The sequence below is a fragment of the Castor canadensis genome, chromosome 13, assembly GCF_047511655.1.
Source record: "Castor canadensis chromosome 13, mCasCan1.hap1v2, whole genome shotgun sequence".
Taxonomy (NCBI): Eukaryota; Metazoa; Chordata; class Mammalia; order Rodentia; family Castoridae; genus Castor; species Castor canadensis.
In genome coordinates, this window is record NC_133398.1 from 25,168,037 (window position 1) to 25,190,394 (window position 22,358).

Below are 22,358 nucleotides of genomic sequence, written 5' to 3' on the forward strand. Positions count from 1 at the left end.
AGAAAAAACAATCCTTCCTTTTTTGGAAAATGGATGCTTTGCTCAGTATGGTATCTGCCTTATCTGTGTAGTTGCCTGCGTTTCCTGAGCTGCCAGTGTAGGTTAACATGCCAAATATCCATCATTTCCTCATTAAAAATAAGTAAACACAGGATATCTGTGTTTTTTTAATGTCTCATAGTCTGACTAAAACTAATCCAGTACTGTTATTTTAGAGAAAAGTATTTGAAAATATGCTTTACATCTGTTTACTTTATTTATTATGTCAAGAAAACACAACATTATCTGTGGGGTCTTCTATAGATTCACACTCTGTATTTACTCCTCAATCCCTGAAGTTTCTTGGTAATTAATCTGTTTGACACAAGTAGTTCCTGACTGTTTCAAACTGTTTTCCTGTTCTTAAGTCCTAAACCAGCCTCCCTTTCTGAAACTCCTCACTCTGAAGATGACCTTTGTTCTGCTCTCCTCAGAATACTAAGATTCCTCTAATCCTGGCTCATTGAACTGTACAGTTTTTTTTTTGTTGTTGTATTTTCTTTTGTCTTTATTTCCTTCCTAGTTCTATAAAGATTGGATTACTATATTAGTTCATTTTCCATTGCTACAACAAAATTCCCAGGGCTGGATACTTTATAAAGAGAAGAGATTTATTTAGCTCCCACTTTGAGGCTGAAGTTCTAAGGTATGGCAGCCTCATCTGTTCAGTCTGTGGTGAGAGCCCTGTGGCAGATGGCATCACAATAGTGGGAGCATGTGTGAACAGATGAGACTGCCAGATCTTGTCATGGCAGGATAGGGAGCAGAGAATAGGAAGGGGCCAGTCTGGTGTTTTTCATAAAGAGGGTTCCATTAGTCCCTTCTGAAGGTAATGCCTCCAGTGACCTAACCACCTTTCAGTAGGAACATCTTAAAGGTTCTACCACTTCTCACATCAGTACACTGGGGATCAGAACAAGCTTCTAGCACAGGAACCTATGAAGGACACTTGAACTTGGACATTCTCACCTTGTTCATACTTACCTACATAAATGATCTTTTGTATATTTAGATATTTAAAAAATTCCTCCATTTAATTTTCAAAGGGAGCCCAGTTTGTCTCATCTTAAAATCAAATCATTCCCTAAGTGATTCTAACCTTTGTATCAGCTGCTTCTTCTTGGAGCTCTTTCTCTGTTTTCTTTTCTGGATCCTCCTCAGTTTTCCCCTACAGTTTAGAATTTCCCTTTTCCCCTCACTCTCCTCAGCCTTCAATGTCTCAGTTTCTTCCATATCTATCTCCCATTAATAAAATATTCTCTATTTTGCAGGTTTTTGCAACTATGGAAAGACTAGAGAAAGTGAATAGCTTTCAAGAGTTTGTCCAAATTTTCAGTCAGTTTGGAAATGAAATGGTGGAGTTTGCACATCTGACTGGAGATAGACAAAATGTATGTATTTACCACTTTTAAAAATTTTCAGACAGACATGTTTTTTAATTTGGATGGAGGCATAATCTTTGCTGTCTTGAGTTGGCTTCTTCGCTTATTAAACCTATATCTGTGGTCTTGAAAGCATTTCATAAATAAGCCAGGGTACAGTTGGTAGACTGATATAGCTTTTTTGCACACATTTAATAGTTAAATATGTTCCCGCTGAGAATAATCATAGTTGTCTGGGAAGTTTAACTTAAGTCCTTCTCTTTTATGAAGGAATCCATTTGATTCCTCTACCAGAGCTCAGACAAATAAACTATGTCATCATATGTATTCTTACAATATTTTGTTACGTGTTTCTGTTTTTCTTACCACAGTAGATTAGTAATAACTACAGCCTTGCTTTATTTGTAGCAGCTATGTGCTTAATATGCATGATTTCATTTAATTTTCAAAACATCCCTTTGAAGTAGGTGTTATTATTACTGTTTTACAAAAGATGAGGAAACAGAATCTGAAATGATCATAAACTTTCCTAAGGTCACTCTATTGTAAATTGGACTTAGATAAGTCCAGTGCTAAAGCCTGAGGTTCTTAACACCAACCACAACATGGTATCAGTTCTAGGATCTGATCCCCAATTCAGACCATAAACTCTTAAGTTTAGGGAGGTGGAAGACCAGTATGTCCAGGATTGGTTTTTCCTTATTGGGGTATTTGTGCATGAGTTTGTCTTGTCAGTAGGTTGAATGTATAATTATTGATCATTTCTCGAGATATTTCTGGGTATTGTTCTACAGGCTACTCCTTTAGTATTGCCCATGGGCTTTCATGGTTGCCCTTGGAGTTGGGAGATGGGTGGAAAAGTGGCAGTCTGGATAATGACAATAGTTTCTAAGTAAGCTGTTTTATAGGTACCTTATTGTTTCATTTTCTGTTCTGCTATCATTGTTCTTTATAAAATAAATTTTCTTTCTTTTCATTCTTTTTCTCTTCATCTTCTTCCTCCTCCCTCTTCACCTGTAAAAATTATTAGCATGAGTTTTTTTTTACAGTAATAATGACAGCTTAGCATCTAACATGTTTTTGGTCACTTGAGCAAGAGGTATAGTTTGTAGGTTCCACAGCATCTTCCTTCATCTGTACTTTCTACTGGATCCTCTTCTGCTTCTAGACATAACTGGATGACTTTTGCCATTATTTCAGTTTATTACAAGGAATTTGGTATGGAGAATTCTTTTCCCCAAGGCTAGTAAGACTATGATCCAATATTTTAAAACTTGTACACTTTGGCTGAAGAGGTACCTGTTTTTGAATTTTAACTTATCAAATGTGGGGTTCCTGAATCTTACTAGCAGCCTTTTTGGCATCTTTGTGTTTGATAAGTGCTACTCCTGGATCACTTCATGGAATATGCTTCCAGGGTTCAAATGATAACATATATGATATGATAACAGTGGCTGTCAGCCAGATTCATTCATTTTACTCAGCAGATATTCATCAGCTACCTGCTCTGAAGCAAAAACTGTTCTAGGCATTGGAGATAGAGCTCACATTTTAGTGGGGTGGGAGGAGATAGACAGTAAAGCAGAAACATTGACTGCTTGTAACTGAAACCTCTGAAAGTAAAAGTGTGGATAAGGGGATACTATGTCTACATTGAGGCAGTGACAGTTTATAAAACCATGCTGGATTCTTTTTATCTTCACTTAATAGTGTTACTAAATTGAATGTTGTTATTGAGTAAAATTGGGTTGCTTATATGATCTTAGGCTACTCATTGATTTCACTCCACTTTTAGGATTTGAAAGATGAAAAGAAAAAGGCAAAAATGGCAGCAGCCAGGGCAGTTCTTGAAAAGGGTACAATGATGCTTCTCACAGCTTCAAAGGTAAGAAGGTTTTTTTACTATATTGTCAATTAATGATTAGAAAACCAGATTAAATGCTTCCAGTTTATGTACTTTACATTTTTTAAAATAAATTAAAGTAATGATGTAGAACCTAGGCCTGAATTGTCAAATCTCAGTTATTTGCAAGATGCTAAACTTTCTTCCCCAGCTCCAAACAGTAGTCTATGAGTCAGCTTTGATTCAGCAGCTAAGTGGGAGAGGTGAATTAGGTGCTGTGAATTCAGCCTGTCACTCCCTCAGGGTCTGCATGTTCCCTGAGGAAAAGCATATGTGCTGTAGACAAAGCTGGACAAGTTATGATAGGTTAAACGGTGGGGTGTGAATCAGAATCAGCCCTTAGTTTGTTTTCTCAGTAAACTCATACCTCTAATTCCTTTTTCTACTTCTTCAAAATTCTCAAGCAATAGCTTGTATTTCCAAACTTCCAATTTGCAACTTGCCTGCAGGTGCAATCCAAGAATGAACTAGTAAATATCTCATTAGCTGTTTGTTTAGAATTTTTTTCGAGTATTTACTTGTCTACTGGGATCAGGGAAGCCATGAAAATGGAGACTTCATGAAACCTTTTCAGAAAACTGTCCTGTGTAGCCCCTAGAGTAGGGTTTTTTTTTTCCCACATCATTTTTTAAAAGTCAAAGATGTAGCCACAGTCATAAATCATATTGTTCCTTTTTTCTTTTTTTAAGTTTTCACATGTGTAAGGCACATTTAAAAATAGTTTGATTCATGATGAGGAAATAATGGGTTTTTTTCTGCAAAAAAGTTTTTAGGTAAACTTATTGTTGAAATATAAAGATATAGTTTTGCATTCTGCATTTTTTACTTAACCTTGCTATCACTTTTTACTCATCCTGCTTCCACTTTAGTGAGGAGAGGCAACTGGGGGAGCCAGGGACCCAGGAGATTTGGGTAAAGAATCATTTTTATTAGCATGTTATGTTCCCTGTAAGATTTTATTTGTTATGATATGGGCCAAATATTAAAATAAAAAATGTAATTGTTTTGAAGACATGTCTCAGGCATCCCAACTGCGAATCAGCCCATAAAAACAAAGAAGGAGTGTTTGACCGAATGAAAGTGGCTTTGGATAAGGTTATTGAAATTGTGACTGACTGTAAGCCAAATGGAGAGGCTGATATTTCATCTATCAGTATTTTTACAGGAATTAAAGAATTCAAGGTAAGAACTGCGTATATTTTGGTTTTTTTCTTTCTATTTTACGAGCATTGTTAGGTTTAGTGCCCATGCTTTTGTGTAATGATTTAGAATGATGCTTCACAAAAGCAAATGTACCTCTTTAAAGCAATGCCATTGTGTATAAACTTAATGTTCAGTGATTTTTGGCTTAGTGTTACATTTACAAAAAACTCTAGCTTTTGTTTATAGTAACTACTCTGGTCTATGGTTTGGTTGTAGCCTGCTATTTAGAAGAATGTTCCCTTCCTGTGTCTTTTGAGCCGTGCCATACCATACATAGCAAATCATTTCTGCTAGAATTCCTGCTCTTCCTTGTGTTGAGGGTTGGTAACTTGAGGCTGTAGCAATAGTAATAGCATTAACAATAACTGAAATTCTAACATAAACAATAATATACACTAACATTTTTGAATCCTTACTGTGTGTCAACCCTGGTCTAAGTGCTTTGACATATGAACTCATATAATCCTCAAAAGAACTATTGTCATTATCCCCACTGTGCTGTTGAGGAGACTGAGAGACAGAGATGAAATTAACTTGCTGGTGAGGAAGTACCAGAGTTAGGATTTGACTCCAGGCAGTCTTGACTTCTTGTTAGAAGTCTGAGAGATAGTGATGATGCTGTGTGGCTAAGAGCAGTGTCTGAGTCTGGGGGTGGGGAGGGGAGCTAGGAAATCATCTAGTACAATGTCCTCATTTAACAGATGGAAAGATCAAGGCCCTGTGAAGTTATCTGATATGCTAAGGTTACCCATCTCTAGCAAACAGAGCTGAGACAGGATGGTGTTCTTTTCATCTTCCTACACATTGGCTTCTAATTTGTGAAGGCCTATGGAGGAACATGGATGAAAGAAAATAATGGAAAGAACATTTCTTTTTAGGGCCCTGCTCCTAATAAATTTGTTTTCTTATTTAATTCTTAACTACCCTTTTAGGTGATTTTTTTAATACCTGTTTTGAGAAGAAGAAAGCTTATGAGTGGTGGAACTCTTCTTTAGGGCCCAGATTCTCTAGTCCCAAAGTGTATGACTTTTAGCTTGTACCTCTGGGCTTGTTACTCTGATGCTAGTTCTACTCCATATCCCTTCCTGAGGACAAAGAAGCCACAAGGACTAGTCATTCCCTTAGAAATGTTGTTGCCAAAAGGGATGTTAGAGGAACTTTCTTGATCCCCTCTTTTCATAAATGCTGTGGGAGGAAGTGGTTGTCAAAGATCATAAGATAACTAGGGAAACGAGTAGAGTTAGAAGGTATTTTGCCCCCACCCCAGCATTTCTGTTTCGTGGTGAGCAGGAGCTGTGCTCTGACTGTGGCTGCTTGCTGACTGCCTTCACTGCTGACCCTTGTATGAGAGGCACTCCAGAGAGCAGGGCTATTGTGACTATGCTCAGCATCATTGTCACCGGTTTCTTTTGGGCATCTTATTTTTTTCTGATAGAGAGTAGGAGCTATCGAGAAAAACTGGATACTTTCCTGTATTTGATATTGTGAACAAATGGACAAATCTTATAAACATACAGACATGAATAGTCTTCAAAAAGACCCACAAAACTCTGTTAGGTTGCTGTTTTAAAACGTGTATATGTTCTCTCTAAAAGGAAAATTTAAAAAAATCTTTAACATAAATGATGTGAGGTCCACATGACTAATTTTTATGTTTCAATTATTAAATTCTCAAATCCTCATTATTAATTACATATATCCTTTCTTACCTGTCTACCTAGAATGGAGTGATAATTGGACACAACCTGGACCAAGGGAAGGGGCGACAGGCACTCCACTATAGCCTCTTGACCTTCCCAAACTTCGGTGTTTTTCATGGGTCATGTTAAAACGGGTCATTTGTAAGGGTTAACTTGAAATGTTTGTGGCGGGGCTTTAAAGTGCCAAGCAAATGTAAGCTATCATCAGCTCATTCACTGTGACCACAGTCATGATCATTACCACTCTTTGCCCTTTGGCCCAAATTGTTTTTGTGATATATTTCATGGGCTTGAGGTTAAAGTTGAAGTCACAAAGTAAATCTTTGAAAGCTGAGAGACAGAAAGATTGCAAAGTGAGCATGTGTTCATCACACATTCAAAGAACTTTAGACACAAGATGGCTGAAGCAAAACATTGTGTGGGGGCTAGGGAGGTGAGATAGACTCACAGAGAGGTTTTGAAAGAAAAGGCCATATCCATACCAGGTTTACTAAGTTATTATTTTTTTTTTCATTTCTTACTTCTTAATTTTTTTTGGTAGTACTGAGATTTAAACTCAGAACCTGATGCTTAATAGGCAGGTGGTCTACTTCTTGAGCTAGACCCCCAGCCCCATAGCAGGTTTTGTGCTAAAAGTTTAGCCTTGATTCTCTAGATAGGGAGGAGCTGATTCTAGATTATGTGACAATATCCAAGTGTCCTAGATCACTAGGACAGTTTTTGCTGGATTAGGGAAGGCAAAATTTCTATCTTTCCCAGTCCCTCTCATCATCCACACCTTCCCCAGCCATGCTTCTGAGCTAAGCACGCATGTATTTAGGTATAATTTATCTTTCAGGACTTTGCCTAGTGATTTTTCTCAGATGCAGATCTTTTATCTGGAGGCTAATTTGTTTTTCCTGTGAGTTGTGGGTGATGGTGCTTTTACCACCTTAGTGTTCACTGATCTCCTGGGAATGTCATTGTAATAACAATGGGATGAGGCTTTGCATGGCCTCATTGATGACTCTTGAGCAAAGTGTCCTCCTGGGTTACCTTAGAATTTAATTATTATTGGAGGCTGTATTTTCCCCTTGGTCTGGGAAAGAAATTGCTGGTGTTTTCCTGAGCATTCTTAGAAATTATAGACAATTTTGGTTTGGTGGGAATACTCACATGGATGTATGTTCTTTTTGTTCTAAGATGAATGTTGAAGCTCTCCGGGAGAATCCTTATTTACAGTCCAAAGAGAATCTTTCTGCAACATTGGAATTCATCTTGGAGCATACAGAGGATTTCACTGATTCAGCCTACACCAGCCATGAGCACAGGGAACGCATCTTGGAACTGTCGACTCAGGCGAGAATGGAACTGCAGCAGTTAATTTCTGTGTGGATTCAAGCTGTAAGAACTGTTTTCATCAAAGTAAATCTTATATAATAGTTTCTGCTAATGTTTTAAGAGATGTGGAAGCCAACATAATCATCAGGAGTATGAATTTGCTCAGCATGGGACAAGGTTGTTTCATCCCTTTTTTCCCTTCCTATTGCCAAAAATATCCTTTCCATCCAGCACTCAGAGTACCCAACATTTCCAGCCCTTTTGATTCTCTTCCTGGCCAGGCTAGATTCTGTGCCACTGTCATACTGTTGTCCCCACTCTTTCACCAAACTCACCTCTGGAAAATTCCTCCCCAAAATACTTCTTCAGAGTGAAGAGCAGAGGAGTAGACCCCTACATAGAGGTTCTTGGGACCTGAGTCTTACTGCTGGAGCCATTCAGATGTGAACAGTTCTTAACTCTGAGGACAGCTGATTTACAGACACAGCGGTTTAGAACACTTTTTGAGGTCTAGATGCAATGAAGATAAGGGTAGATCCAGCTAGCAGGTAAAAGATCTTCACCTCTGCACAGATTCCTGGCTTAAATTGGTGGGCAGACACTTATTGGGCTACAAATAGGCTGCTGGCTTACTTAAAACATAAGAGACTATTTGGGCAGGATTGGTAAAGATGACAGAAGCGGAATGACATAGGAAGTGTGTTCCCAACCTTACAGCAGTGGATTACAAAAGAGAGAAATGGGCCTGAGACATGTCTCTGGCACCTTTTATTTATTTCCTAGACCTAAGCTCTGTCAAAAAAGTGTTTCACAGCAGCGGTAGAACAAATCTGGGAGTGATGAACAAAAGCTTTGGCAGTAAGAATGAAGAAGGAGGGTGAATGTGGCTGTGATGAGGGTGATTGTGAAGAACAAAAGCTGCAGTTTACTTCCTGGTAACTAAATTGTCATATAAATGAAGAGTAGATATTAGTCTCAGATATTGTCTAGGCACCACAACAGTGCAAATGCCCATATTTATAGTAAATCTTACCCCAGAGTAGAGTGGTATAAAAGATTTAAATAGTACCTTGTGCCTGGTTTGAATTATTACATAATATCAAATCTAAAGAGTAGTAAATTTTAAGCTCAACATTGAATGTAAAGTTTCTTGTAATGAAATGCTCTGTTGGGAATCTCATTCTATCAACACTTAAATTTGCAGCTCATACACTTCACATGTTTCTCAAGCATTCAGATCTCTGATTCTTCCTGCCAGATGTACTTTTTCTCAGTTCATTTTTCCCAGTGGTTATTGCTGTTATATGTCAGGCACCAGAAATCTAAAGAAGAATCAGATAGAAAATTTTTCCCTGCAATAATTTTACAACATAGGAAAATGTGGGAGGAGGTGGGTCAAGGACAAACAAACAAACAAAAAAAGCTTTGTAAGTATCCTAAGAGAAGGTATAGGCCATGTGTTGAGAGGGTTTGAAAGAGGATGAATTTATATTATATTTAGGAAGGGGAATCAAGAAATCTTTATGAGGGTATTGATATTTAACTTTGATTTATTCAGTCATGGAATTGAATAGCTAATGCTGTGCCAGGTACTATGGATTCAGTGGGGAACAAAATAAATGTGATCCCAGACTTTGTGGAGCTTCCATATGTCAGTTGAGGAAGATGAATTTTGAATAGTCAACATTTTAAAGAAAAATATGTAATTGCAAACTGAAATGGTTACTTAGAGAAAATATTCAAGTATATTAAGGGGATCTAGGGCTGTTGATGTGACTCAAGTGGTAGAGCACCTGTCTAACAAGGCCCTGATTTCAAACCCTAGTATTTCTCCCTCCCCGAATAAAACGAAAGAAAGAAAAGAAAGCAAAAAGCCTAATTTCATTTAGATGGATGATCTGAGAGGACCCTTCTGAGAAAGGTCATTTTGTAAGTTCTTAAGAAAGAATAGAATTTTGGTTTTTAATCATGTTAAAGGTGAAGGAATAAACACTTCAGGCAGAAAATAAGAGATTAGTTTCAGAATGATGAATTTATTTTGGAAAATTAGGTTTTAAAAATACACCTGTTTATACTTAGTGTGGTAAATACAACTAAATAACTAAAATTCTATTTTACCACTCTAGACAGGCAATTTTAAAAAATACACTTGTATACTCAAATTATATTAAACATTTATTATAATTCATAGTTCTAATAAAATTGGAATAACATTTAAAAGATGAGCTTACCCTACATATGTGCTGCTTAAAATTTTTAGCAAAGCAAGAAAACAAAAAGTATCTCTGAAGAACTGGAACTCAGTATTTTGAAAATCAGTCACAGTCTCAATGAACTTAAGAAAGAAGTAAGTATAATTTGAAATTTAGCCTCTTCAATTCTTTTCTACTTTTCATGTTGTGTGATAGGTATAAAATGCATGTCCCTGTGCTTAGAAAATGGTTTAAAAGTTTCCCTCTGTTCATTTGAAGCCACCATTTTTAGTGCCATCATCCTTAAAGCTTATATATGAGTACTCATACCAGCTTTATTACGGCCCAAAACTGGAAGCAACCTAAGTTTCCATCAACAGAGGGATTGATAAATGACTTTGGTATTATTGTACCAAATACTATTTAGCAAAAAAGGAACAATACTGATATCTACAGCAATATGGATGAATCACTAAAAGATTATAATGAAGGAAGCCAGGCAAATAAGACGTGCACATGCATGTGTGTGTGTGTGTGTGTGTGTGTGTGTGTGTGTATGTTTCCATTTAGAAAGAATTCTAGACAAGGCAAAATTCAGTTTAAATGATGGAAAGCAGAGAAGTGGCTTCTAGGGGTTAGGAATTGAGGAATATTTACTGTAAAGGGGGCAAATGTTTGAATTCTTGATTGTAGTGCTGGTTATATGACTGTGTGTTTGTAAAACTCACCAAACTGTGCCTTTAAATTGGGTGCATAAATTAAATCTCACTAAAGGTGATTTTTTAAAAATAACCTTTGAGTTGAGAAGATTCCCTGTTCATATATAAAATTGTGGTCATCCATGACTTACTAGGCCACTCAGGGAATTGAAAATCTGTGGCCACTCTAAGTCAGGGGTTTGTTCACACACAACCGTGGGGCCGTCCAATTTTGTAAGTAGTGTTTTGGGATACATCCTTCCTATATGTCTCCTATGTGCTGTCTATAACACAGGGTTGGATAGTTGTAGTGGAGGCTGTGCGGCCTACAAAGCCTAAAATATTTGTTCCCTGGCTCTTTACAGAAAATACCCAATTACCTCTTTAAGTCAGAAAACACAATTTCAGTTCATAAGTCAAAATGTTTACCCCAAAGAATTAATCAGTATTTCACTCTTCATTTAGTTGTTAGGACTTTTCTGCTGTTCCCCACTCTTCAGCAACCCCTAGAGCTTTTGGGGGAAGATATGGTCTCTTTTATTGCCTCATCCTCCATGAGGTAGTTACTTTACTGATTTTTGTTAGTTTGGCACTGGGAGAGAAGAGAGAGAGTTAGAGGTAGAAAGTTCTTAGTGACTGGTACCCTTATAAAATAGCTTTGGTCTCAGTTGATATTTGAAGCACTCTCTCTCTCTCTCACACACACACACGTTTTAGTGTGTTTCTCAGAGGCTCTCCTGTGTCCCCGAGCCCGAGGAGTACAACTCCCATGTCATATTATTCCCTCCACTTTGAGGGGGAGAGGTTCCCAGTAAGTGTCCATCAGCTCTCTAGGCAGATCTTCCTCTCAAAACCTCTTCTCCTCATTATCTCTAATTTATTGATTATTTTATGTTTTTGAAGTGTGTCAAAGGCTCAAGAGAATGAAATTGGGTCTTAGATAATTCTTTTATAAAATATATACATAGGAATTTCATTTACATCTTAACTTGGTACACATCTCTGTTGAAACTTCCATTTAAACATCTTGTTAACCATAGAAGGACAGGTTAGCCTCTGTGGACCTGTTTCATAGTTTATAAAATAAAGAGTTGATGTTAGATATTCTCTAAGGCCCTGCTAGTTAAACAAAATTGGTAAAAATTCTTGTTAGCATATGTTTCCAAAGGGAAGTGAATTTTAATGTCTTTGTTTCTGACTGTAATTATTCTCACTTGGTTGCATGAATGCAGATAATTCTATTGTTAATTTTATAGAAAGTTCTATAATTTGAATTGACATTGGATTGCTTCCAGGAAAAAAGAAATTGCTTCATTCAAATAAGCTTAATTCAAAGTTAGATTTTCCTTAAGACAATGTTTTTGTTAAAAATTGTCTTTTCTGGACAGCCCCCAAATCACCTGTCACATTAAGAAAAAAAAAAAGATAAGAAGAAAAGATTGGGGGTTAATAGTGCTGTGCCCAAGATATTCAGTAAATAAAACCTTAGGGGTTCTGTTACCCTTTTATCTGTTGTTTCTGCTGGAACATAAAACCTTATTTTTGTTTTTGTCCTCCATCATTCTTCATCCCCCACATCTGCAGCTTCATAGTACAGCGATGCAGCTGGCAGCAGATCTACTAAAACACCATGCTGATCACGTGGTTTTAAAAGCATTAAAACTTATTGGAGTAGAAGGAAATTTAGAAACTTTGGCTGAATATGCTTGTAAACTCTCTGAACAGAAAGAACAGCTTATTGAGGTGAGTAATAGGTTTTCTTGCTAAAGGAATTGTTGTTTACAATAGCTAAACTCTTGTGAGGGAATGTTAATAAGTATAGTTTGGGACTAATTTATCTGAGTACTTTTTCTCCTTTGGAATCTTAAAGGTATAGAGTGTATCTGCTCTATTTTTACAACACACTGATCTCAAAAACAAAATAATAAAAAATGCTAGAACCTACAAATGCATTTCTTAGTCTTCTTTTCCTTATCCTCCCAGAGAGGTTAGACTTTGGAGTAGAGAGATAGAGGTACATTGTGCGACTTTGTTTTTGTCTGAATACCTAAGGTCTCAGCAGGAAAGAGATGACCCACTCAAATTGGGATAATTTGAAGATGGTTTAGTAAGGGAACTATTTATAATTGCACAGATGGAATGTGGGAAAACCTTAAGTAAAGTGTAGTAATTGGGCGTAGTGATAGTAGAGCTGGTACCACCCTAGGCCCAAATTAACAGAGGAGGTGGGACCTGGAGGTCTTCTGAGTATTTCCTTGAGAGATTGTGGATTTTGGTCTAGGCAATAGACAGCCCAAAGTGAACCTGAAGGAAAGGAACACAGGAGTAAAGGCCCTTTCTCTCACTTCTGCTGATCTATCCCTGGGCTTCCCATTGGCCAAACCCAGCTGCAGACAACCTAGCTCACTCTTCTGGGGCAAAAAAGCAGATTTGAGAAGGGAGCAAAGTAGATAAAGAAGGAAAGAGGGAGACATCCAGCACACTATTCCTTCTCTGAACTTTTGCTCTGCCTCAGTCTCTAATGTGTGTTACTGGTGCTTCACCAGTCGCTTTCTTTATAATTCTATTTTGGCATATTTATTCATGTTCTAAGCCCACTACCTATTGAAAATGCCAGAGATCTTGTAGTGTATAAAAACAAGCCTTAGCCCATGTATTCTGTGTATGTATAAGTTATGTCTTATCCAACATGTGTCCAAATGCCCAGTCTTCACATTATCTAATATACCTTGCTCAAGAAATCTCAAAGACCAGTGGTTAAATGGATTGGCTTCCTCTCTTTTACTTGTTTGCATAGCAGCCTGGAGACTTTTAAGGAATATTCTTAAAATGACTATAGTTATATTACCTTTATTTAATAGATTTGATAATGCTATGTGTATACATCAAATATTATGACTTTAGAGAAACTTGCTAATTTTAGAAATCCTGCAGCAAATCTTTTTAATAGCAAATCAAAATTTAAAAATTTTTGTTTTAAGCCTTAAGGTTTTTAATAATTTCTGATGGAGGCTTTCTACTTATTATAACAGTCTGCCTAATTGAATGGAATTGAATTGAATTTTTAATTACAAAGTTATGCCATATACTATAAAGGATGAGAGTGTGAAAGCTGAACTATAGACATGCTTTCTTGTAGACCTGTCGGTTGTTGCGACATGTATCTGGGACAGAACCTCTTGAAATAACCTGTATACATGCAGAAGAGACATTTCAGGTGACTGGCCAGCAGGTATGTTAACAGCAGATTGTTCCTTCAAATACTATCTTATCTGTTATTACAAATTATAAAGGAGGAAGGCCTAAAGGGTTCTGTGTAACTGGAGGCCAAGTCTACTGAGAGAAAGAAAGATAATGGAATTTTATTGGTAATGTCTTGGAATATGGCTGACATTCTATTGGATTATCATCTCCTGCCACTCTGGAGATTGGTCCCTTTTACTGAATCCTAGTTTGTATCTATTTGAAATGAAGCTGTTTACAATGCAGGTTTTTATAATGTGTTTTGAAAGTAAGCTATCATTATGTAATAACCATAAAAATATTCATATTTCAGCCTAATAATTACTAAGGACATACGGAAGTTTAAAAAACAATGTTGATTGCAACATTACTTATAATAAGATTCAGTTGGAAACAAAAATACCTTAAATTAGGCAAATGATGCATTGTGATCTTAAAGTAACAGTTATTTTAACCAGAATTAGCAACATTAAAAATGTTTTGTTAAAATGTTAAGCAAAACAAGCAGTATATGGATTTATATACTGGAATTACTTCTATAAAATGTGTGAACACATGGAAATAACTACATGGGAATATGCAGAAATGAAAATTTTGCTTGCTCAATTGGTTGGATTATTTTTCCTGAATTTTTTGTAGTATTATTTTGCTTTTGTAATTTCCCAAACCTTTAAAAATTGGTATTCTATTTAGTACTGTCCCTGACAAATGTTACACCCTAAAGAAAAAAGTGAAGGATGGATCTTCTTTCTTTTTTTAGAGTCTGAACTCTAAAATACGTCTTTCCAGGTATTCTTATTTCAATTATTATGGCCAGCCAAAAAGACTTGCTTTTAAATTGCAGTTGATGATAGATATTGAGCCCCTGAATCTCTGATGTGTAGTTGGGAACAGTGAAAGTGATTAGACACAATGGCAGTATATACCCTTCAGCACGTTGGATCTTGGAGGGATAAATGGGCACTTCCCTGTAGAGATCTGGGGCAAAAATTTATCATGGAAGCAGGAACTGTGTGAATGAACTTCCATAGTGATCACCTGCTGAACACTATTATAAACCAGGGATCTCTGGTTATTGAGAGAAGCAAAGGCTTCAATATCTGCCTTTTAATATCTGTTGATATGTGTGTCACTGTGCTTGGTTACAAATGTATTTTAGAACCATAGTGTTTGACTCTCCTGTTATATGTAATCAGTCTTGTCCCAATCTTCAGGTTCTGGTTGCAATTTTAGGTTTACTGTTTCGAATGCAGTAGATATCAGCAATATCTATATTTTCTTCTCCAGGATGATGGTAGAACCTATTGCTAATAAGTTCTATTACTTGGGAAACATAATAAATGCCTATTGTTAGGAATAGAGGTAAAAAGTAGTAGAAGGGAAAGGAGTTGTTATGCACATATCAAGATAAAGCTTCTAATTGCTAGCTTCTTGATTTTTCTTTGTGTTTGCTAATCAGAAAGTTTCAGTAGATTTTGTTTGGTTGATGGGTTCTATTTTGATGTGGTAGTTAGAGTGTAATTTTTATTGAATTTCAGGTCAGGGGATATAAAAAGGCTCAGCTCAGCCATCATTTTCTGTCTGTTTTAAAATGGCATCTATCTAATCCTTTGTATTAGAGGACTGTATTTTCATGTATTTGTTACATGAAAGATAAAATGTTAGCTAACACAAGATGAAACTTGAAACCCCTAAATCTCAGTGGTTTAACACAATAACAGTTGTTTTCTCACATACATCAAGTCCTAATTGGTGGCATAGCTTTCTTCCTTTTTGTGATCCAGGCTCCTTCCATTTTGTGGCTCACCAGTACCCTAGGACCTCAGAATCCCTGCTGGGTTCTGTGCATTGGACCCTCTGAAGGAACAGGGAGAGAGTACTGAGAAACATGAGGGAAATGTGCATGGGCCAGGAATGGAAAACTCAGTCACACAGCCCTACCCCTCTATTAAGGAGGCTGAGAAATACAATCTTACTGTGTGTCCAGGGGGAAAACAAAATGGATTTCAATGAAAACATAGTAATCTCTTCAACAGTTCTTTTAATTTATTCAATACATTTATTTAGCCCATGAAGAGGTATTTAAGTGTGAGGATGATTCCTGCCAACTTTACTTGTGTTTTGTGAGAGGCACTGTGATATGGTGTTAAGAGCCTGGACTGTGAGTCAAGTAGATTTGAGTTCAAATGTCAGCTTTGCATAGGCTAATTATAGGATTTTGGACAAGTTACTTTGCATCTCTGAGTTTCTCTAGCTGTAAAATGTAAATAATGTTTATTTGAGAAGGTAAGGTTTTGTTTGTGCTTTTGAGAATTGTGTATCAAGCACTTAACACAGTGTCTCAAGCGTGTTATCTACCATGTACTCATAGGTATGATGTGTTATTACTACCATTACTGCTATCTACTTTTCATTACTACTGCTACAACCACCACTATTGCCTTCTCTTCTATTACCATATACGCTATACTATTTATAGTCTGAGTGTTAATTATGCTATGGCAATAACTTTGTTGAAACAGTGTTTTCCTTGAGTAAAGATAACTGTCCCCAAATGCAGGTTTGTGTATAATAATGCATATTGTTTATCTGTAGGTTAGATTATAAGGAACAGCAAGACTCATTCTTTTATGTGTTTCCATGTTGTCTAGCCATGGGGCTTATGTGTAGAAATTACTTCAAAGTTGTTGAGTTAAATCGAATAGTACAGACTTAAGTTTGGTCTCCAATGTGATTGTGAGGGCTGAGGTTTTACAATTCACACCTGTATATGTTGTGTTTCTTTAGATAATTTCTGCTGCTGAAACACTGACATTACATCCATCTAGTAAAATTGCTAAAGAAAACCTAGATGTATTTTGTGAAGCTTGGGAGTCTCAAATTAGTGACATGTCAACACTGCTGAGAGAAATCAATGATGTGTTTGAAGGAAGACGAGGTGAGAAACTGTCCACCAGTTGAACAGTTATTTTATATATTATTATTTTAATGTAACTGTTAGTTTTTAATGTTAAGCATCAGATGCAAAATGAGTTATCTTGTTATTTTAGTATCTAAGTAGTAAGATTTGTTCGACTACAATATAGCAGAGTTCTCCCAATTGACATTCTAGTTTTCTTGTTGAAATTTATTTCTTATTTCTTCTAAATTGTTTTTTGAGTACAAAGGCTCTAATAATACAGAAATTGTCTGATTTAATTCTACTAAATTCATAATGAAATGAATTCAGTTATTTGATTTTTGAATTGCTTTCCTTCCACTTGAATGGAATCTCTTTCCTTGATGACTACATAAACTTGGAATATTGCCTGTGGTGGGTAAGTTCTTTGCTATTTCTACAACATATAGAATAGCACCATGCAATCACTTTTATTCTTTATTTTAATATCAAGGAGTTTTATTTATTTCACATTGTACTGTGTCCTGTTATTTATGTTTATGTTTTTATGTGTATTTTTCCCTTTGAATGGCTTAGTGTCAAAGCATGATTTTTAAAAAGAAGTCGTTGAAAGTCAAAACATCAAATTATATATTTTTACTGAATATGAATATTTATATACCTCATATTTTTCAAATACCCATTTAGGATAAATGTCAATTTGCTTTAACACTCAGGGAATGCTAGATGTTATAGATATCACAGCATTTGTAAAGTGTGATGTATATTTACTGTGCAAAAAGATTTCTGTGGTAAGCTGAAAGACATGTCATCTTGATGCTTTAATAAAGTATTTACAGTTACAGGGGTTTTTATGTGAGGTCAGTTTCATATATTAAAAGGTAAGGTTATGTATAATTGAGATTAGCCATAATTAATCCACATTTAAGGAAGAATGGTCACTGGACTGGAGGGATTGTCAATAAATGGTTGGTGAAAGGATGCATGGCTTGGGGGAGCCAGAGCACCTGCCAGGCCCAGCTTTTACTCTAATAGGTATCAGGCAAGCCCTCCTCACCCTGGTCTTTAATGTCCTTGGCTCAGTCATGAAGGCCTTAAACTGAGTAGTTTCAGAAGATATGCCAGCTCGAAGTCTTTTGTGAGCACAACCTGAAGTTGGTGTATTTGGAGCTCTGAGTGTGTCTCCACCCTGCCAGCCTTTTTTAAAGGCCAGAGGAAATTGTCTTCTGGTCTTCTAATGCAGTGATTTCAGCTCATGTAGCAGGGAGGCTAGAGGGGAGTGTCAGAGAGTGGTCCTGTCAGGCTTGTGGTGGACTCCATGCTCTTGCAGATAGATATAGTCCAGGTGTACTGTGGAAGGTTTTACTAGTAGCTGCAGACATTCTGAAGAATGTGGCTCCAAGCCTGGCCAGCCAATTCTCCCCTACCAGAGCACCATTTAGCTTAGTCCAGATTTTTCTCATTCTGCCTTTAGTGCTAGGTAAGTTTCCATTTTCACTCATAAAAGTGGGGTATGACTGAATTATCAGTAATTGCTTTCCTTCTGAGTTCCTGGGCCAATTAGTTCAGCAGCATCTGAAACTGGAATGAAGCTGAACTCCTGCTTATTCTAGTCCCTTGACAAAGGGCTTCAGGGTGCCTTTCTCTTTTGAGTCTGGGATCCCCACTGTTTCTAAGTTATTTTGGTCTGTCCTCTATTTCTATGAAAAAAGGATTTATAATAGATTTTTTTTCTCTTAGTCCTGGGGAAAGTTCTGAGTAGCAATTAGAATAGCAAATAAAAGCTGATAGGCTTGAGGGGTTTTCTTTCTATAAATATTAGTGAATTTCTTTCTACAAATAAATAAACTGAATTTCTATTTCCCATCAAGGAGTCACTTCATTTTTCTGGGATCTGAGCAATAATCTCACTGAGGGACAGAACTGGGTAGGAGTTTAAAACACCTTCTGAAGCGAGACTGCCTGGGTTCTAATCCCTCACTCTGCCACTATCTAACTACTCTCTCTGTGCTTCAAGTTTTACATGTGCAAAATGCGGATCATAATGATATAACTACCTCATGTGGAGTGTGTGAAGACTGAGAAGCTCATTCATAGTACATTCTCAACAAATGTCACTTCTATTAGTGTTAGCACCTTCTGAAGCGAGACTGCCTGGGTTCTAATCCCTCACTCTGCCACTATCTAACTACTCTCTCTGTGCTTCAAGTTTTACATGTGCAAAATGGGGATAATAATGATATAACTACCTCATGTGGAGTGTGTGAAGACTGAGAAGCTCATTCATAGTACATTCTCAACAAATGTCACTTCTATTAGTGTTAGCATCCTAACTGGCATTACCTTGCAGTAAAGGCAAAAGTATATGAGCAAACATCAGGCCAAGTTTTTTCCCCCTTAATCTCAATTTCTCTCACTTTCTGACATCCCATTCTCACTGTCTCCTTCCCCGACTTGGTGGAGGCTTTGGGAGCGGGTTGTGTGGCCAGACCCACTGTAGAAAATCTCTTGACCTGTGCCCAGTAAAAGCACAGAAGAGAGTCTACCCTTTGTTTCTCTGCAAATGAAGCTCAGCCCTTTTCTAGTGGAAAATGGATGCTCTCTGAAAGTTTCTCTCACTGCATATCCAGTCAACATTGATTCTCCCACCCCTTTTTTTTCTCCTACCAAGGTTAGCTTTTTTAGAAAAGCAGCAAGGGAGGTTTAGTGAAAAATAAACACCTCAAGCTACTAGTGTCTGTGTGGGTAAAATTATTAAAGTGATCATTCAGAAGTATTCAACTATAATAATATACATACACAGAATAGAGGACCCAGATATGAAGCCACACAACTATAACCAACTTATCTTTGACAAAGGAGCTAAAAATATACGATGGAGAAATAGCAGCCTCTTCAACAAAAACTGTTGGGAAAACTGGTTAGCAGTCTGCAAAAAACTGAAACTAGATCCATGTATATCACCCTATACCAAGATTAACTCAAAATGGATCAAGGATCTTAATATCAGACCACAAACTCTAAAGTTGATACAGGAAAGAGTAGGAAATACTCTGGAGTTAGTAGGTATAGGTAAGAACTTTCTCAATGAAACCCCAGCAGCACAGCAGCTAAGAGATAGCATAGATAAATGGGACCTCATAAAGCTAAAAAGCTTCTGTTCATCAAAAGAAATGGTCTCTAAACTGAAGAGAACACCCACAGAGTGGGAGAAAATATTTGCCAACTATACATCAGACAAAGGACTGATAACCGGAATATATAGGGAACTTAAATAACTAAATTCTCCCAAAACTAATGAACCAATAAAGAAATGGGCAAGTGAACTAAACAGAATTTTTGTCAAAAGAAGAAATTCAAATGGTCAGAAAACACATGAAAAAATGCTCACCATCTCTAGCAATAAAGGAAATGCAAATTAAAACCACGCTAAGATTCCACCTCACCCCTGTTAGAGTAGCCATCATCAGCAACACCACCACCACCATGTGTTGTCGAGGATGCGGGGAAAAAGGAACCCTCTTACACTGTTGATGGGAATGTAGACTAGTACAACCACTCTGGAAAAAAATTTGGAGGCTACTTAAAAAGCTAGACATCGATCTACCATTTGATCCAGCAATACCACTCTTGGGGATATACCCAAGACTGTTACTCCAGAGGCACCTGCACATCCATGTTTATTGCGGCACTATTCACAATAGCCAAGTTATGGAAACAGCCAAGATGCCCCAGCACTGACGAATGGATTAAGAAAATGTGGTATCTATACACAATGGAATTCTATGCAGCCATGAAAAAGAACAAAATGTTATCATTCGCTGGTAAATGGATGGAATTGGAGAACATCATTTTGAGTGAGGTTAGCCTGGCCCAAAAGACCAAAAATCGTATGTTCTCCCTCATATGTGGACATTAGATCAAGGGTAAACACAACAAGGGGATTGGACTTTGAGCACATGATAAAAGCGAGAGCACACAAGGAAGGGGTGAGGATAGGTAAGACACCTAAAAAACTAGCTAGCTAGCATTTGTTGTCCTTAACGCAGAGAAACTAAAGCAGATACCTTAAAGCAACTGAGGCCAATAGGAAAAGGGGACCAGGAACTAGAGAAAAGGTTACATCAAAAAGAATTAACCTAGAAGGTAACACCCACGCACAGGAAATCAATGTGAGTCAATGCCCTGTATAGCTATCCTTATCTCAACCAGCAAAACCCCTTGTTCCTTCCTATTATTGCTTATACTCTCTCTACAACAAAATTAGAAATAAGGGCAAAATAGTTTCTGCTGGGTATTGAGGGGGGGAGCGGGAGGGGGCGGAGTGGGTGGTAAGGGAGGGGGTGGGGGCAGGGGGGAGAAATGAACCAAGCCTTGTATGCACATATGAATAATAAAAGAAAAAGGAAAAAAAAAGTGTGTATATGCCATATGTTAGGAGGAAAATAAATGTCATGAAAATATTCTCCAAAAAAAAAACAACAAAAAAACCCAAATAACAATAGTTGCCAACTCTTCGTAGCTTACTGTGTTATGTCCTTTGATGAGTGCTAGATGTATATTTTATCTCATTTAATACCCTTAGTAATATTTAATAATGAAAATTGAAGCTTAGAGTAGTTTATTTATTCCAGCGTCTCATAGTGAAAGAGCTACAGAAAGCTGGGAAGTCTTACTGAGTCTGAGTGATGCCAAAGATGAAATTTTATCAATCACTAAGATTCTGTTACTCAATAAGTTAAACTCCACTCCAGCCCTAAAATGGCCCTAAAATGCTTTCATGAGAGCCAATTCTGTGAAAAATGTTCACGACTATAGCTCTGAGTCTTGCGCTCCCACCCTCCCCCCCCCCCCCCCCCCCCCCCCCCCCCCCCCCCCCCCGGCCAAGTCCATTCCAGACATGACTGGGAAATCTCAGTCTTTGGGCAGTTCAGAAGGTATAGAGCAAGGAACAAACAATTGAGAGCCAGGAGACTGGGTTCTAGTTTTTGTCTACTACTTATTAGCTGAGGCTAAATTATAGAAGAGATTATTGGGTATAATGATCTATTAGTAATGGACCCCAGGGCACATTACCTGACACTTTGAGTTTCAGTTTCTTTAGGATATAAGTGAAATTATTTTTAATTGTGCTCACAATGTAATAAATGGTAACAGATGTTTTACTTTTATTTTTATCATTGTGTGACTTTCAACTACTTTAACCTCTATTCCTCAGGTTTCCCTCTTTAAATTCAAAACAAGGGATTTAGAATAGTCTAGGTCAGACTAGGTAAATCTACAGTGTGAGTTTTAACATCTCTCATTCTTGCTCCATGACAAAAAATGCTGATGGATCTTGATATTTTTTCACAGACTGAGCTCACCCAATGGTCTTCAGTGTTTCTCAGCATTATGTTCTACCATATATAGGCCAGAATTGAACAAGAGAATCCTGTACTTGCTTTTGAACTATATGGTCATGATGGTTTGTTTTATTTTTAAATTGATGGGAATAGAGAACAAAACAACTACTTAAAAGAAGATCAAGTGATGTACTGCTAGGTGGATAGTAATGGTAGCAAATTAAATTAAATGAAATCTCTATTTTTTCTACATCTAGTTTCTTTAACTTTACTGTATCTTTGAGATATAAGAGCTGCCAAAACAGTCCCTCACCACCCCTTTTAGAGAGCAAATGTGAGTAGTTCAGAATCATGGGCATTGTGGAGGATCACTAGGTTAGATAATGCAGTATTACTTACCCAAGCTAGTTATATTTAAGTAATGCCTCTGCCCT

The 22,358-nt window shown here is 37.1% G+C and overlaps 1 protein-coding gene across 1 annotated transcript in view; it reads left to right on the forward strand.

Moving 5' to 3' along the window:
• Positions 1-22,358, forward strand: part of Ctnnal1 (catenin alpha like 1) — a 66,067-nt gene that overhangs the window by 27,510 nt on the left and 16,199 nt on the right. Inside the window, exons 4-11 of the mRNA XM_020175895.2 lie at positions 1,311-1,430; positions 3,217-3,306; positions 4,336-4,506; positions 7,410-7,610; positions 9,808-9,894; positions 12,022-12,180; positions 13,577-13,669; positions 16,468-16,618. Of these exons, the coding sequence (XP_020031484.1) occupies positions 1,311-1,430; positions 3,217-3,306; positions 4,336-4,506; positions 7,410-7,610; positions 9,808-9,894; positions 12,022-12,180; positions 13,577-13,669; positions 16,468-16,618 (1,072 nt within the window). The remainder of the gene's footprint in view (positions 1-1,310; positions 1,431-3,216; positions 3,307-4,335; positions 4,507-7,409; positions 7,611-9,807; positions 9,895-12,021; positions 12,181-13,576; positions 13,670-16,467; positions 16,619-22,358) is intronic.